The following is a 13,502-nucleotide window of genomic DNA, read 5'->3' on the forward strand; positions in this document are numbered from 1 at the left end:
GACATATAAGCTGGTGAGTGTACAGCGCTGAATTCCAGGCTGAAGTGCTAAGCTAGATTGACATGGGAGAGCGTATATAGTAATTGGACTTTCCTTACAGGAAAAATGTTTATCCAGCATTCCTGGAATACATTCAGTGAATGAACTATGCCTTCAGTTGGAATTCAGGTAAAAGGAAATTGTGTCCTATAGATGAAATGGTTGGGAAACTTATGTGGAATTAGGCAGTTTCATCCACATAAAATTGCCTAATCCCACTTGTTTGAACGTCAAAAGCTGTTGCACAATCAGTGAGGGACACAATCCCCTGCATGATACTCTTGGACAAGGGTAGTTGCCTTTCATGGCTGTGTCTCCTGAGAGACAATCTTTCACAGAGTTTTGGCTGTCCACAATTTTGTTTTAACTTTGATGTGGCTAGCAGAAGTATAGTTTGTACACTAAAACCAATGTGGGTGTGATGATTCACCATTGGTCAGGCAGAAGCTAGGATAAACATTTGATTCATGATCTCCAATGTATGAAATTACTTTGCATCTTTTCTTTATTTGTAAACATCACCCACAAAGCTCCCAGAGATATCAGACCTATAAGGGAAGTCACAGTATCTTCAGATTCAACACCTGCCATCAATATGGGTTCATAATTCCTCATTTCTGAATCGGACATGATAGAACTTGTCTAACCAGTCTTGTATCACATATTCTTCACTTGTGGAAGTAAATACATGTAGGTAAAGGCAAAGTAGATTTTTCTAGGCCAAAACTGTCTTCACAAAAGGTGCAAGTTAAAATTCAAGTCATTCTCCAAGAAGCCACATCTGGTTCCTAGGTTTGATTTGGATATTTGAACAGCAAACAGTGTTTAATTTCTAGTGTTTGAATTCTTGCAGCTGAACTACACATTTAGGAATATCATGGGGTCCTGCTTTCCTAGGACCATACTTATTTTGGAATTCAGGGGAATAATCAAATGTTTGGATATTATTCTAGTTCAGCAAAGCTAAATGAATCAATCCAAATTCTGCATTCAGAAGACCAGATGTCAGGGGAAAAGCAAAGCGTGGCTCTTTCCCCTGATACGTTAGATTTATCAAGGGAAGAAATGTTTGATATAGGAGGGAAAGAATTCAAGCATGTGATTTCTTACCTACTCTTCCTGAAGCAAAACAGTTCAGAAAACATTGAGCTATATGATATTTCTGAATTTGCAATTTGTTCTTTAAAAAAATACTGATAGGATTTTAGTATAGCAGAAGATAACATTGTCAAAACGCAGACTTATCATTTTCCCTGTCGACTTACAAATCTGGCCTTTACAGACCTCCAGAACTGATTTTTTGTAATCTCTGCAAGTAAAGCAGCTGATAAGCAATAAGAAACACAAAGAAAATTCAACATCAAAGAACTGGAAGTAGCCAGGATATAACCTAGCCACTCTCCTGCCCAAATGCTAGGTAATCCAAAATAGCCTCTCATATATTCATTTAAAATACCATTCTACACCACAAAATGACAAAGAGCAGAGACACAGTAAGCTGCTTTCAGAGTAAGTCTTCCAAGGAAAAAAAGCTCTTTTGTTGAACAAAGGAAGAAATAGGTGGGGACTAATGGCTTTTGTGTCTTCAGAGCTGGGGAGAGCCATCATTTTCTGGCAAGGCATACATAATAAACTAAACTCTAAACCTAGATTAATGAAACTGAGTCTGTAAATTCATATAATACAGTATGTCCAACCAAATTAAACTATATTATGGCTTAACCGGATGAGCTGCTTCATACAACACAACCACCCAATCCTGTTGAGTGTGTTGTGTGGAAACAGCCTTTTTATCCCTTAAGACTGAGTCAAAACTGATACCAGGAATGCTGATACTAATGATACATTCAGTGCCCAACCTTCTTCTTGGGAATTACTGAACTGCTGACTTAATCATTACCCAAATTGCAAAAGATTTACTTTGTGCCTCTTGGAAGTTGCTGAAAGGATGTCCTGGATTTCTATTAAACAAGAGGATGGTTACAATTTAATAAGCAAATGCAACCATTCATTGCTCAGAAGAGCCTTTTTTTTCCTCCCCAACACAGAGCACATCTACCTACAGCAGCACACCAGGGCCAAAATGCCTTCGAATCTGAGCAAGCTCCAATCTCAGGTACTGGGGAGAATCTACATTTAAAAGAAGCTGTCATTCGACTGTGAGCATTCCCAATCCTACCTGCACTTACTGCTATAAGCAAAGCCCAATGGTTTCACTCTGAAATTAAACCCAAAGTCAGTTCATTTAGGAGGTAAACTGGAAAGAAAACCAGTCCACTGGAAGAAAAGACTTGGTACACTCAGCCAGGTTACATCATGGAGTGCCTTTCAATCTTGGGCCTGCCAATCAACTTTTAATCTCTGATTAAGGGTCTAGTTAAGTGATCTGCTGAATCCATCACTGAAAACCTGCAGACCTAATTCAACTCACGCACGCACTTTACATATATGTTTCTCCTTACATACTCATATAAATGTTCTTGTGGATACATGTCATTAAGGTGACAAGTAGGTGCCTAGTGGGACACAAGTTTGTGCTATCTATCATGCTGCACATGCTCTAACTTTTGCACACATACTTTTTATTATTTTCAATCACTGCCTTACACATGGCCTTGGATGTCATGGTTTTACTTTCTCTCACACACAAACCCACACACGCACATACACAATCAGTACTGTCCTGGCTGCATCAACATATATTCTTATACTTCCCATTTTTCCTGCTTTATTCAGGCAAATGCCTTATGCCGTGATCTCACTCACATCCCAAGTGCCCTCTTTACACTTAGTTCAACTCCAGTTGATACAGATCCCCAGATTTAATATGCTGCCTCTTCCACATTTTGTCTCTCCTTATTGGAACAGGAAAGTTCATGCAGCTGGAATTCCTGCCCTAGACAAGTATCCCTCAACCCTACTGACATTTGCTCTTCTACGCTATCTGATGAGAAGTGAATTAGCACACTCGGTTAATATACTCTTCCCCCATCCTCAGTTAGGTCCATGAGAATTCCAAAGACAACTCAGTTGGATGATGTGTGACTTAGCCTGAGGAAGAGAGATATCTGTTACTGCTACCTGAACCTTCACATTCTACCTGGGAGGCATGAACCTGAGGGATGTGAGCATGTAGTCAGTGTAAGAACCCCCCTGAAGCAGCAGGGATTATGTATGCACAAAAGAGATACAGCCACAGCAAGCTATTTCTTCATCTTGCAGGGAATCCCCATGAGGCTCCCAAATGGCATCAGAAAGGGGATGAATGAGTTGTGAAAACAATATGGTCCCTCTAGTCACTCTTCATCTTCCTAACGTCCTGGGAAATTCACTGCCTACTGGAAGTGGAACGTCTGATGGAACAGCATCCAGTTCCTAAACCAAACCAGCTTTTTTTTGTCCTGTCCAGCATGGTAGGGAGTTCATATTTTTCTTCCCCAGTCATCCAAAGTTCTTCTGACTCTCTGCTGGATAAAAATCACAACTATTTCATCCCCACATCCCCATCCCTCAAAGGCCCATTCCTCACATCAGCCAAAGTAGGGATTCTCATTCTGGAAGTTATAGTCTGGGCAGACTTTCTGAACCAGCTTGTAATCAATGCTGAAGAATGAGATGAAAATGCAGATGACCTTGAACGGTTTAGCACACAGCCAGGCTGCATGGCTCTGTGTATGCTCAGTGAAACAGATCTTGGATGGATCATAGAGGCAGGGCTTATTCTTGCGTGCCCGGTTGGTCTTCTCATACTCCACATGACAATTGAAAGTCTTCAATTCCTTCGGCTCAGCTAAGGTGGACTGCTGGGGGTGGAGATGTTGGGTGGTGATAGGGGGAACCAAGACATCAAATTCTACAACTTTGGTGGGTGGCACAATGCTCACTGAGACGTTGCCCAGGCTGGAGGAGTTGTGTCGGAAATAGACACTGAAGGTGCCATTAATGTGATCCACAATCTTGCCTGTCACAAGAAGGCTAAACTTCAGGGTCTTGATGTTGAAATAAAAGTCCCCCCATCCAAAGATCTTCTTGGTACGACCTGCCTTCATTGAGGGCTTCCTTTTGGCTCGCTGATTGAAGTGCTCCATGGCTGTCTGGTTCTTGGTCCAGTCCCATGGACTCAATGCACCACCAAAAGGGTCCAGCTTGGCTTTGGATGGCTCATTGGAAAATATCCGACCAGGGCTGAGTGAGTGGGGTTTGAAAGAGCTACCATATGGTCCGGTCTTCAAGACACTTGAAGGGCTCATCTCAAGATAGTTCATGGTCTTGGTTACATGGCCCTCTGCACATACAACCTATCAAAGAGGTAAACAAATGAGGTTACATTAGATCAGGCATACTCTGTGATTCTTCAGTTATCCATATGATACATCCTGTCTGAATCATGCCGAGTGCAAGTCATACAGAAATCTATGGAACAGCTGCCTCCATCATGGCACTTTCCAAATGTATAGAATGAAATCTCCCATCATCCATAACATTATGGCTACCAAGTATGTGGATTGAGGATTATAGTAACTGCAGTCTAATGTACCTGAAGGACATCAAATTGGGGAAGTCTGGTTTAAAGTATGTGCCATATTATATTAGTGTCACAATGGGAGGTTGCAATGCCCTGAATCACTCCAGTGTAGTCTTCCCAAACCAAATGCTTCTCAGGTGTGTTGTAGTCCAACTCTGACACTTTTCAACCAGTTCAATATATCTGGAAAGGGTGTGGATTGGCGAAAAAGGCTACTTTAATGTTACCTTTACATAACAGAAAATACCGACTCCGAAGCTTGGTAGCAAAAATTCTAAAACTCCATAAAGCAAAAATGCCAAATCAAAAACTGGATCAAACTTCGTAACAAAAAAAAAGTGTGCATATATTTATCCACACTGCATGCTTTTGGACTATCAGAGAAGTGCTGCCAAAACAGTGGTGATATATAAGGCCCATGAGAGGCCATGTTTTAATTTGACCTCCATTAGATAAAATACGAATATGCTTAAGGCTGCTGAGTAGTTTCCACGGCACTCATAGCCACTACACTACAACAGCTAAATTCCAAAGAATAACTGAATATGGTAATATGTGAATGGCCATCAGCCAAGACGGTCAGTGGACACCAATGTGTCTGACATTGGGAACAAGCAACTAGTGGTAAACAGCTTCTGTTTCTCATAATCATTTCTCAGAAGCACCCAATTCTGTCAGAATACTGGAGTCCAAGCTAAGTGAACCAGCAGGCTGGCTACAACTAGAAGCTTAGATATGTTGCAATCAATCCTTATAGTCCACTGGCTTTCTGCATTTTCAGCGGGCCTCCTCTTCTGTCCTTCCAACTCCCTCTGTCTTACTTACTTGCATCCCAGCTCACTTTGTTTCATGGAATCTGTCATTCCCTCCCCCCACCTTTTTTTTTTTGCCAACACAACAGCTGGCTGACAGCCCATGATGGATGAATGGTATTCCTTTGCCCAACAGCAGAACTATTTGATTTGCAGGCATGCCGCCACCACATCAACAGCAGCTTTTGCTGGCCACACATGGAGAGATGAATCCTTCCAAGTGGAAAGGCTGGTGGAATGACCCATGAAGTGGATTCTGAAGGGGAAATCTATGCTCTCAACCACAGGTTGAAACCACAAGCACACGGGTGTAAGGGTGGGTAAAGCTAGGACTGTAAGACTGCTCTGTCTTTTACTGGAACCTTCCTCCAGCTGAAGGAAGACTGAAAAAGGCTGTGAGGGAGATACTGCAAGAGTGGTGGTACAGAGAGAGACTTCCTAGGACAAACTACTGTATACACCTCAATGATCCATGATCAAAGCCTATGAGAAACAGAAAGTGGTTCAAGCCTGGGGCACAGATGTCTACCTCCAAGAATCCTCCTGGGAGCTGAACAGAGTCTCAGACTATGTACCAAATGCCCAATTCAGCTCAGCCTTGGCACAGAATCCACTCTTGAACTGGCAAAGTTATAGTAGATGGGAACCTAATTCTTGTCTTTCTATCTCATTGCCCTCTATCTCAATGCTTCATAGCTGGGATGAGGGCAGTGTCACAGAACGATAACTTGAGCCCAATTTGAATGCACTCTCAGCTTCCTGCTGCCAGTTCTTGCCCTGTCCCCTCTGCTAGATTAAGGAGACCATTAGTGCCTAATGCTTCCCCCAGGAGGGAAAATGTATATGCTGTCATTGGTCTTTTCCTAGGAAAGGCTGAAGATAGAGACAACAGGGCAGAACGTTGAGGGGACAGCTCCCCAGCAAACCTTGACAAATGCTCCTTCACCCTCCTTGCGTTCCTTGATGGGATGGAACAAAATCATTCCACATTTGCCAGGTCCACCAAGTCCATCCTGAGGAAGGAAGCCTCAAGAAGCCATAAATCTCAGTCCTACACCCCTCAGTGTGTACGGGTCCATGCAGCCATCCCTGATTTTAAAAAAAACAAAACGGGGGGGATCATGGGAAGGAGAGAGACAGGAGAATCAAAGCCTATAGCCCTGTGTGGGTCTGCCTTTAAACTGCATCTCACACGATCAAGGCACCAAGCCACAGGCACAGCAGGTGGAGAGGAGAGACAGCACTGTTCACAAGTACAGGGAGCACATGCAGGGATACTCCTTAAAAGAGAGACAACAACAGCGAAAGGTGATGACTGAATCTGCAGGGAGGCTTGCCAGCTTAAGGGCCAAGCAGTCAGGAAACGAAAGGGCCAAGGCCAGCTCTGCTGTGAACCTGGTCAAGTCAGCCCGTAATGGCAATACTGGTTTCTTCTAAATTGGTAGCTAATGTGGGGATGGTTGTTATAGACCACTCCTCCCATACTTGGACTGTTTTAGATGTTTCATCGCTTGGATTTTTTATTCTTTATTCTTTATTTCTATTTATAGTATTTTTACTGTATTTTATTTTTTGTATTATTCTGATGGTTTTAATCACTTGTTGTAAACCGCCCAGAGGCCCCTGACGGGAGGAGATGGGCGAGGATAAATTAGATAGATAGATAGATAGATAGATAGATGTGAGTGGTCATCTAAATCCACCATTTTGTCTACCATCAAGAGTGTGGGTCATCCCAAAGGGCAGAATGACTCGCCTCTCAGCATACTCACATATATACCTATCTACCAATTCCAGATCATCCTATATATCCTGGTTGACAAGTTCTTAGAAGAGTAACACCTCCCCCCCACTCCACCCCACCACATTTAAAAACTATTCCTGAAAGGCCAATGATGGAAGTTTCACAATGGGGATTCTCAGCATTTTTATTTAGGTATGGATAGATCCAGTCAGTTCCAGTCAGTGTTAGTTTTCTGAGCATTCTAACATAAATCCACTTGCTCCAGTCTTTTTAGAACTTTTAAAAATAAGTTGTGTGAAAATTGTCATTTAAATGGTGCACATCTCCCCCTAAAACATCACTCTGCCAGGCATCTTCATCTGAAAGTGGAGTCCTTGGCGCTATCTGAGCTTGGTGGTTTGTTGCAGATGTTTCATTACCCGACTAAGTAACATCATCAGTGCACTGGGAAACGAAACATCTGCAAACAAACCACCAAGCTCAGAGAGCACCAAGGACTCCACAGTTCAACCCTGAGCTATATATATATATTCTCTTCTATTGATCTGAGAGTCTCATAACATTTGGAGACACAAATAATCTGCAGGCATTCCAATGTACACATTAAGGAGGTTGAGTTCACTTCCAAAGTGCTCCAAACAACAAAATACTTAATGTCTTCCTTCCCTTTTCTGTGTACCTTCTGATGCTGCTGGAGCTTATTCTTCCCCTAAATCTGTGACAAAAATAAGAGAAATATCCCAATATTCTTAGTACAGAAACATCTATAGGCCTCTAGACCTGGATCTACTCTTTACTCCCTACTTCCACACTCACTGTAGTGGTGCACACAAATAACACCTCATATATTCTCTGCATATCAAGGAACTGGATTCAGCTGAGTTAATAGCCCAGTCTTTGCCTTTGTGTGCGTGTTGCACATATATTATTGTTACTCCCAATCCTGGAGTATAAGGAGAAGGATAGGACAGCATAGTGTTTCTGTCACTTCCATTCCCCAGCCAGGTAGTCCATTCACGATCACCACATTTTTCTCCTGCTGGCTGGGGAATTCTGGGATTTTTTAAAGTCCACACATCTTAAAGTTGCCAAGGTTGAGAAACACTGGCCTAATCACGACATCATCCGTGCTGGTTCTAAGGTACAGCCTGATTTTCAGAGGATGGCACAGTGCGCTAAGAACAAACCATTCTCGCTCTGGTTAGAGACTGAAGGGAAGATTCCCTGAGAGTTCGCCATGAATTGCACAGAAGAAAGGCAAGGTACAAATGTAATAATACAAATATCTGGCTGTGACAGCAGTAAGATGTTGGAGAGCTTGCCTGTCCAATAAAGCACTACAACCTGCATCAATTTTACCTTTCCTGTTCCTGAGAGACAACAAATTATTTCTTAAATCTCTCGGTGTCAGTCATACTTTCACCAGGTTGGCACTATCCACAGGAGTTCATTCCTTCTCTCTATATCTTTTCTTCAGCATCCTGTTGAAAATGTGGACTGTTGTCAGCAGGTTACAACACAACATGGTAGCATTACTTAAAACCTCTTCCCAGTTTCTAAATTAAGAGTCTGAACTGGTATGGCACTGTAAAGAAAAACAAGTCTCAGAAATCAGAATGCATCCAGTTTACCTCTCACCTCAATTGTTGGTGCATTAGGTTGACTTTGGTAAGCCTCTTCACTCCTGACCCAACCTCCACAGAGTATAAGAAGGAAAATGTAATGCTGCCCCATTTTTCATGCTGATTTAGGACGGTTCTGTGTCCCATTTTCCAAAAGCAAGCTGTTTCTTTGAAGACAATCTCTGTTTCAAGAGCCAACCAGTTCAAGCCCACTTTGAAGAGGAAGGGGCCTTGAAGTGGCAAATGGGCAGCCTGTGAGCAGATACGGGGATCACATCTTCACTGTGAGATATATGGCACTGATTTTTAAAGGATACAGGCAGGAAGGGTACATGCAGAAAAAGAAGCATTTAGAGTTAGTTTGATACACATGAAACAGCTGATAGGGTGCTACCCCTTACCACTTTATCTGCCTTTGGAATGCAGGGAGAACCCTAGAAATCAGCTTACCAAATTCTGTACAAATTTGTCTCACGTTGCAACATTGCTTTTCTTGAAAAGAACAGTGGCTGTTTTCTCCCATTGGAAATTGACCGAGATACCAAGACCATCAGAAAGAGAAAAGAGGTAAGGAAATAGCCAAGGGTCTAAGCCAGCCTTCTCCAGCCTGATGCACTGAGGCTGCAACACCCAGTTGGGAATTCTACAACTTGCAGCCCCAGCACATCTATAGGGCACCAAGTTAAGGAAGGCTGATCTAGGGTGCAACCCTCTGGCAACTCTGCTGTAACTGTGTGCAAATGGTTCCTTACTACAAGGACATGTCTATCCTTATAGCATGACACATGAAGGCCACTATTTTACATCCTTAATGGCAGGGTAAAAGCAACTGGCATCTGGTAAATTTAATCTGTTAGAACCCTAGATTGCTCAGCTGGCACAACTGTGTGTTATTGAGCTCTACCAGTTTAGCATGAGGTTGAAATAGCATAACACTGGAATGAACATGGAGGCATCTGGAAGTCATCATTTGTTGCCTATATAAAGAAATGAAAGGAAGGGGACCGGAATCTTAAATAAAAGTGCTGCTTATGACTCAGCTCCCTTCGTGACTCTGAACTTTTTGGGTTTTTTTTACTTTATCGCACTCAGGTTATGAGAGGATACGTTTAGGAGGAGGGGCACAGGAAAGAATCTAGAGGTGATGGACAGAGTCCTGCAGCCAGACCCATCCCTTTCTTGCTGCAGTGCTGTGACTTAATTGCTGATGCTTTTCCCTCTGGCTGGTGATGTGCTGAAGAGAGAGGGGAATCAACCAATGACTTTGGCTATCGCACGCTGCACATGCATACTCACTAGAGCATCATTTGGCAGGGATTTTGAACAGAGGCAAGAGAGGCAGGATGGGGCAGCCAATTTCATGCCAGCACAATGTTCTACTGTCCCAAAGGTGGGTGGAGAATGCTAACTCAACAATGGCCAAAGGCTCAGAGAGTTCCTAAGCCATCACTGGCCAGGCCAGCATCCACTATGGCCCTTCTTTCCTGCTAAAAAAAAAAGAAAAGAAAGGATATTTAAAACTGGTTCTTGACATCAGTAGTACGTTTCTGGTTTTGGTACCTAACCCCATCTTATCCCTTTTCCTTCTTTGCTCCTTCTGCATTCCTATAATGAAATAATTTATAGGCTGAAGCAAGATATGGAAATTCTAGCTGGAAGAGCACTCTTATTGTCCTCAACATCCTGCCCTTTCCCATCCTTTATAATCCACTTGTGCCCACTATAACTGGGATCTGATAGCCCACAAGGTTGTAATTCCACCTTCCCCAACCTCATGCCTTTCAGATGTGTTGGGAATTCATGCTGGCTAAGAATTCTAGGCCCCCATGTATCTGAAGAGCTCCAAACTGGAGAAAGATGTCATGAATTCGTTGTTAGGACTGGAACTGGGCAGACCTGGATTCAGATGCTTACTTGGTCCTAAAATCAACTACAATTCAGGCAAACCAATGACTCTCAGCCCTGCTTGTTTCATGGTGATATAATGGTGTTGTATTATTGTAATGCTATAATATCTATTTTCAGTTTCATTTGCATTTGCTGGAAGAAAAGCAGCAGCTATAATTGTGATTGGCTGACAATCCTACTGCTTCTTTGGGGAAACAAAAGAGTTCTTGCAGGCTGTGGAGGCAGACCAATCCCTTTCCTTTAAGAACTTGACATAATTGTTATCAAATCTAGGAAACTCTTTTGAGTCCTGTCATTTATTTATTTGTCCATTATGTTTGTTTGTTTGTTGCATTTCTAGGCTCTGTGGCTTTGCAAATTTTTTTTTAAAAAACCGTATACAGAAGACAACATTTGTCTGAGGGAACAACCTAATTTTCTTCCATCTCTCTCTCTCTCTCTCTCTCTCACACACACTCACACACACACACACACACACAAACACACAATTTAAAGGGACCCATCCTAACATCCTAACCCAAGGCCTGGGGGAAAAGGCTGGTGTTTAAGGATCACTTGATGGCAGGCAAAACCTTTGACTGGGTTTTGGCTGGGAAAGTTATCTGCAGTTAATTCTCACCAACATCAATAAGAGGTATTACTTCTTTTTCAGATTTACTTTAGTGGGATCTAACCATAACCCATTTAGTCTGAATCTGTCCTGATGTTTCTTAGAGCACGTGTAGATGAATACTTGGTTACCATGCAGTACAAAGGATTTTACTCTGATAATATGGGGGTTGGGCTCCCCCATCTCATTGTATAATGGTAAAGCTTTACCAGCCTTCCTCAAAATGCCTTCCAGAAAAACTGGACCACAACTCCCATCACCTCTAAGATGGGAATTCTTATCCAACACATCTGGAAGCTACCTGGTTAGCCTTGTCTCATTTATAAGAACAAAGGCTATTGAGTACTTGGGTATCAGAGGCAGAGAAAGTTTCACCAATATGCAATATAACAGAAGTAACAGGACTTCAAACAGTAACCCTATTATAAAACAGAGGTGATTCAAACACATTCCTTTTTATTTGTGAAATGATGGCAAGGGAGGGTATGATTATGTCTGCTTCATCCTTCTAACTATTTAAAGGTCTTCCAGATGATCCGCCTTTCTATCTAGCAATCCTCAGCCAACCTCAAAGTGCATCCAAGACTGAACTGTTTTGACTATTTGCAGACCTATTCAGACTGGGCATGGCCATCCTGATAGTCTGTGACTCTAGAGTTTGCACAGAACCACCCGCCAATTCCTGCTTGCCCTTTTTGGCCAACAGCTGAGCCAAAGCAACTGCCAACATCTGAAAGGTGTTCAGCCAACAACTGAACACCTCTTCCTGCCATCTCAGATTCACCATGTCCATGTTGGAACAAACATCCATTTCTCCACCTGATAAAAAGAATGGAAAATAAATTGCAAATATTTGCCCCTCTCCTGTCTTTCATGTTTTTCTGTTTTATTTAAAAAAGAAAAGAAAATCGGGCCATTGAGTGAAAGCTGTACAAGGATAAGTGCAGTGTTAAAGGATGCACATAAACGTGTTGAAAGCTTGGAGAAGTTTCCAATTAGCCACTGCCACAAACTATTGTGACCTCCGATGGCATATTCAGGCATGTTTCCCAGGCCAAGCCAACATCACTAGGAGAACCCAGGACCTGGGAGACTGGGTGAGGCAAGAATCCCCTCCAGTGGGACCTCTCTTTGAAGCTCAAGGCAGTGGTACATTGCTCCTTCTGAAGCAGGAACTGCTGCCATGAATTGGAGTTTTCCCAACCATAGATACTAAGCCATAAGAATGTCATAACTGTTTCCAGCTGCAAATCCAGTTTACAGTGACTCATCTTGCTCCACTACCTGTCCTTTTACATGGTAGGCTTCCTAGTGTTTAAATCAAAAGAAAACCAATGTTGTTCCCCCACGTATCAAAGTTGGAGAAGAAAGGAGCTTGTGGGCAGTATATTCACGCCTATGTTGAGCTTGATCTCCAAAAATGAGATGAGCTTAGTCTCCAAAAACGAGAAGCTACCATGAGCTTCCTAATTTCAGGAATGTGAAAAGAATGTCCTCTTTGCTTATAGGGACTCTGGGTATTGTGCTAAAAGATCTCTTGACAGTATTCCAAGACACTGAAAAGAGAGGTGGGGGGAGCAGCTTTATTTCAGCTCCACTCCAAGGAAGCCCAACTGCAAGATTTACTGCATGGAAGTCAGTGCGAAAAGGACACTGGGCAGCTTGTTAACACCTGCTCAGGGGAGCATAGAAGCCCATTAAAAGGCAGTGGGGGGCAGCTTGTGTTGCCTTGAGGGGAAGCTACAAAAGCCTTTAATTGTGTTATTCTACCAAGGCTGTCATGTGGCTGGAGCCACAAAGCTCCTGGCCTCCTTGAGTGCACACAGCGTCTGTGTGACACAGAGCTTTCTTGGGGGGCATCGCACGCAGAGAACTGGAGAAGCGGGGGACTGACGCACAAGGCGGGTGTGAAGCTGCAAGGCTGCATGTCACAGGAGCTCTCTGGGGCCCAGGCTCTGGGATGCATGAGGAGGAAGTGGGTAAAAGGGCCGTGCAGGGTCCTTCCCACTGGAGAAAAAAGGGAACCGGAATCAAAGCAGAAATTCCCCTCAGGATGAAGTGAGCAGCTCCTGGCAGCTGCGTAGCAGTTGATCTCGGTCACATCCTTCATCACTAGCTGACAACGGGGCATCTGGAGATCGCTAATTAAACGGCTTGCATTCTTGGGAGAATGGCTGCTCAGAAGACCACCTCACAGAGTGGGGAAGAACCAAGGAAGCTATTTCTTGCTGGCAGCAGAAAT

General features: G+C 43.1%; 1 protein-coding gene across 1 annotated transcript; it reads right to left on the bottom strand.

The window, feature by feature from the left end:
• Positions 1–3,438: 3,438 nt before the first annotated feature.
• On the bottom strand, positions 3,439–13,120 carry NXPH4 (neurexophilin 4). Its single transcript, XM_063292969.1, has 2 exons — positions 13,031–13,120; positions 3,439–4,337 (listed from the first exon to the last, which is right to left on the bottom strand). The coding sequence occupies exons 1-2, from the start codon at positions 13,118–13,120 to the stop codon at positions 3,570–3,572; spliced, it is 858 nt and encodes a 285-aa protein (XP_063149039.1). The 3' UTR covers positions 3,439–3,569.
• Positions 13,121–13,502: the final 382 nt, after the last annotated feature.

Source organism: Candoia aspera, chromosome 2 (genome assembly GCF_035149785.1).
Source record: "Candoia aspera isolate rCanAsp1 chromosome 2, rCanAsp1.hap2, whole genome shotgun sequence".
NCBI lineage: Eukaryota > Metazoa > Chordata > Lepidosauria > Squamata > Boidae > Candoia > Candoia aspera.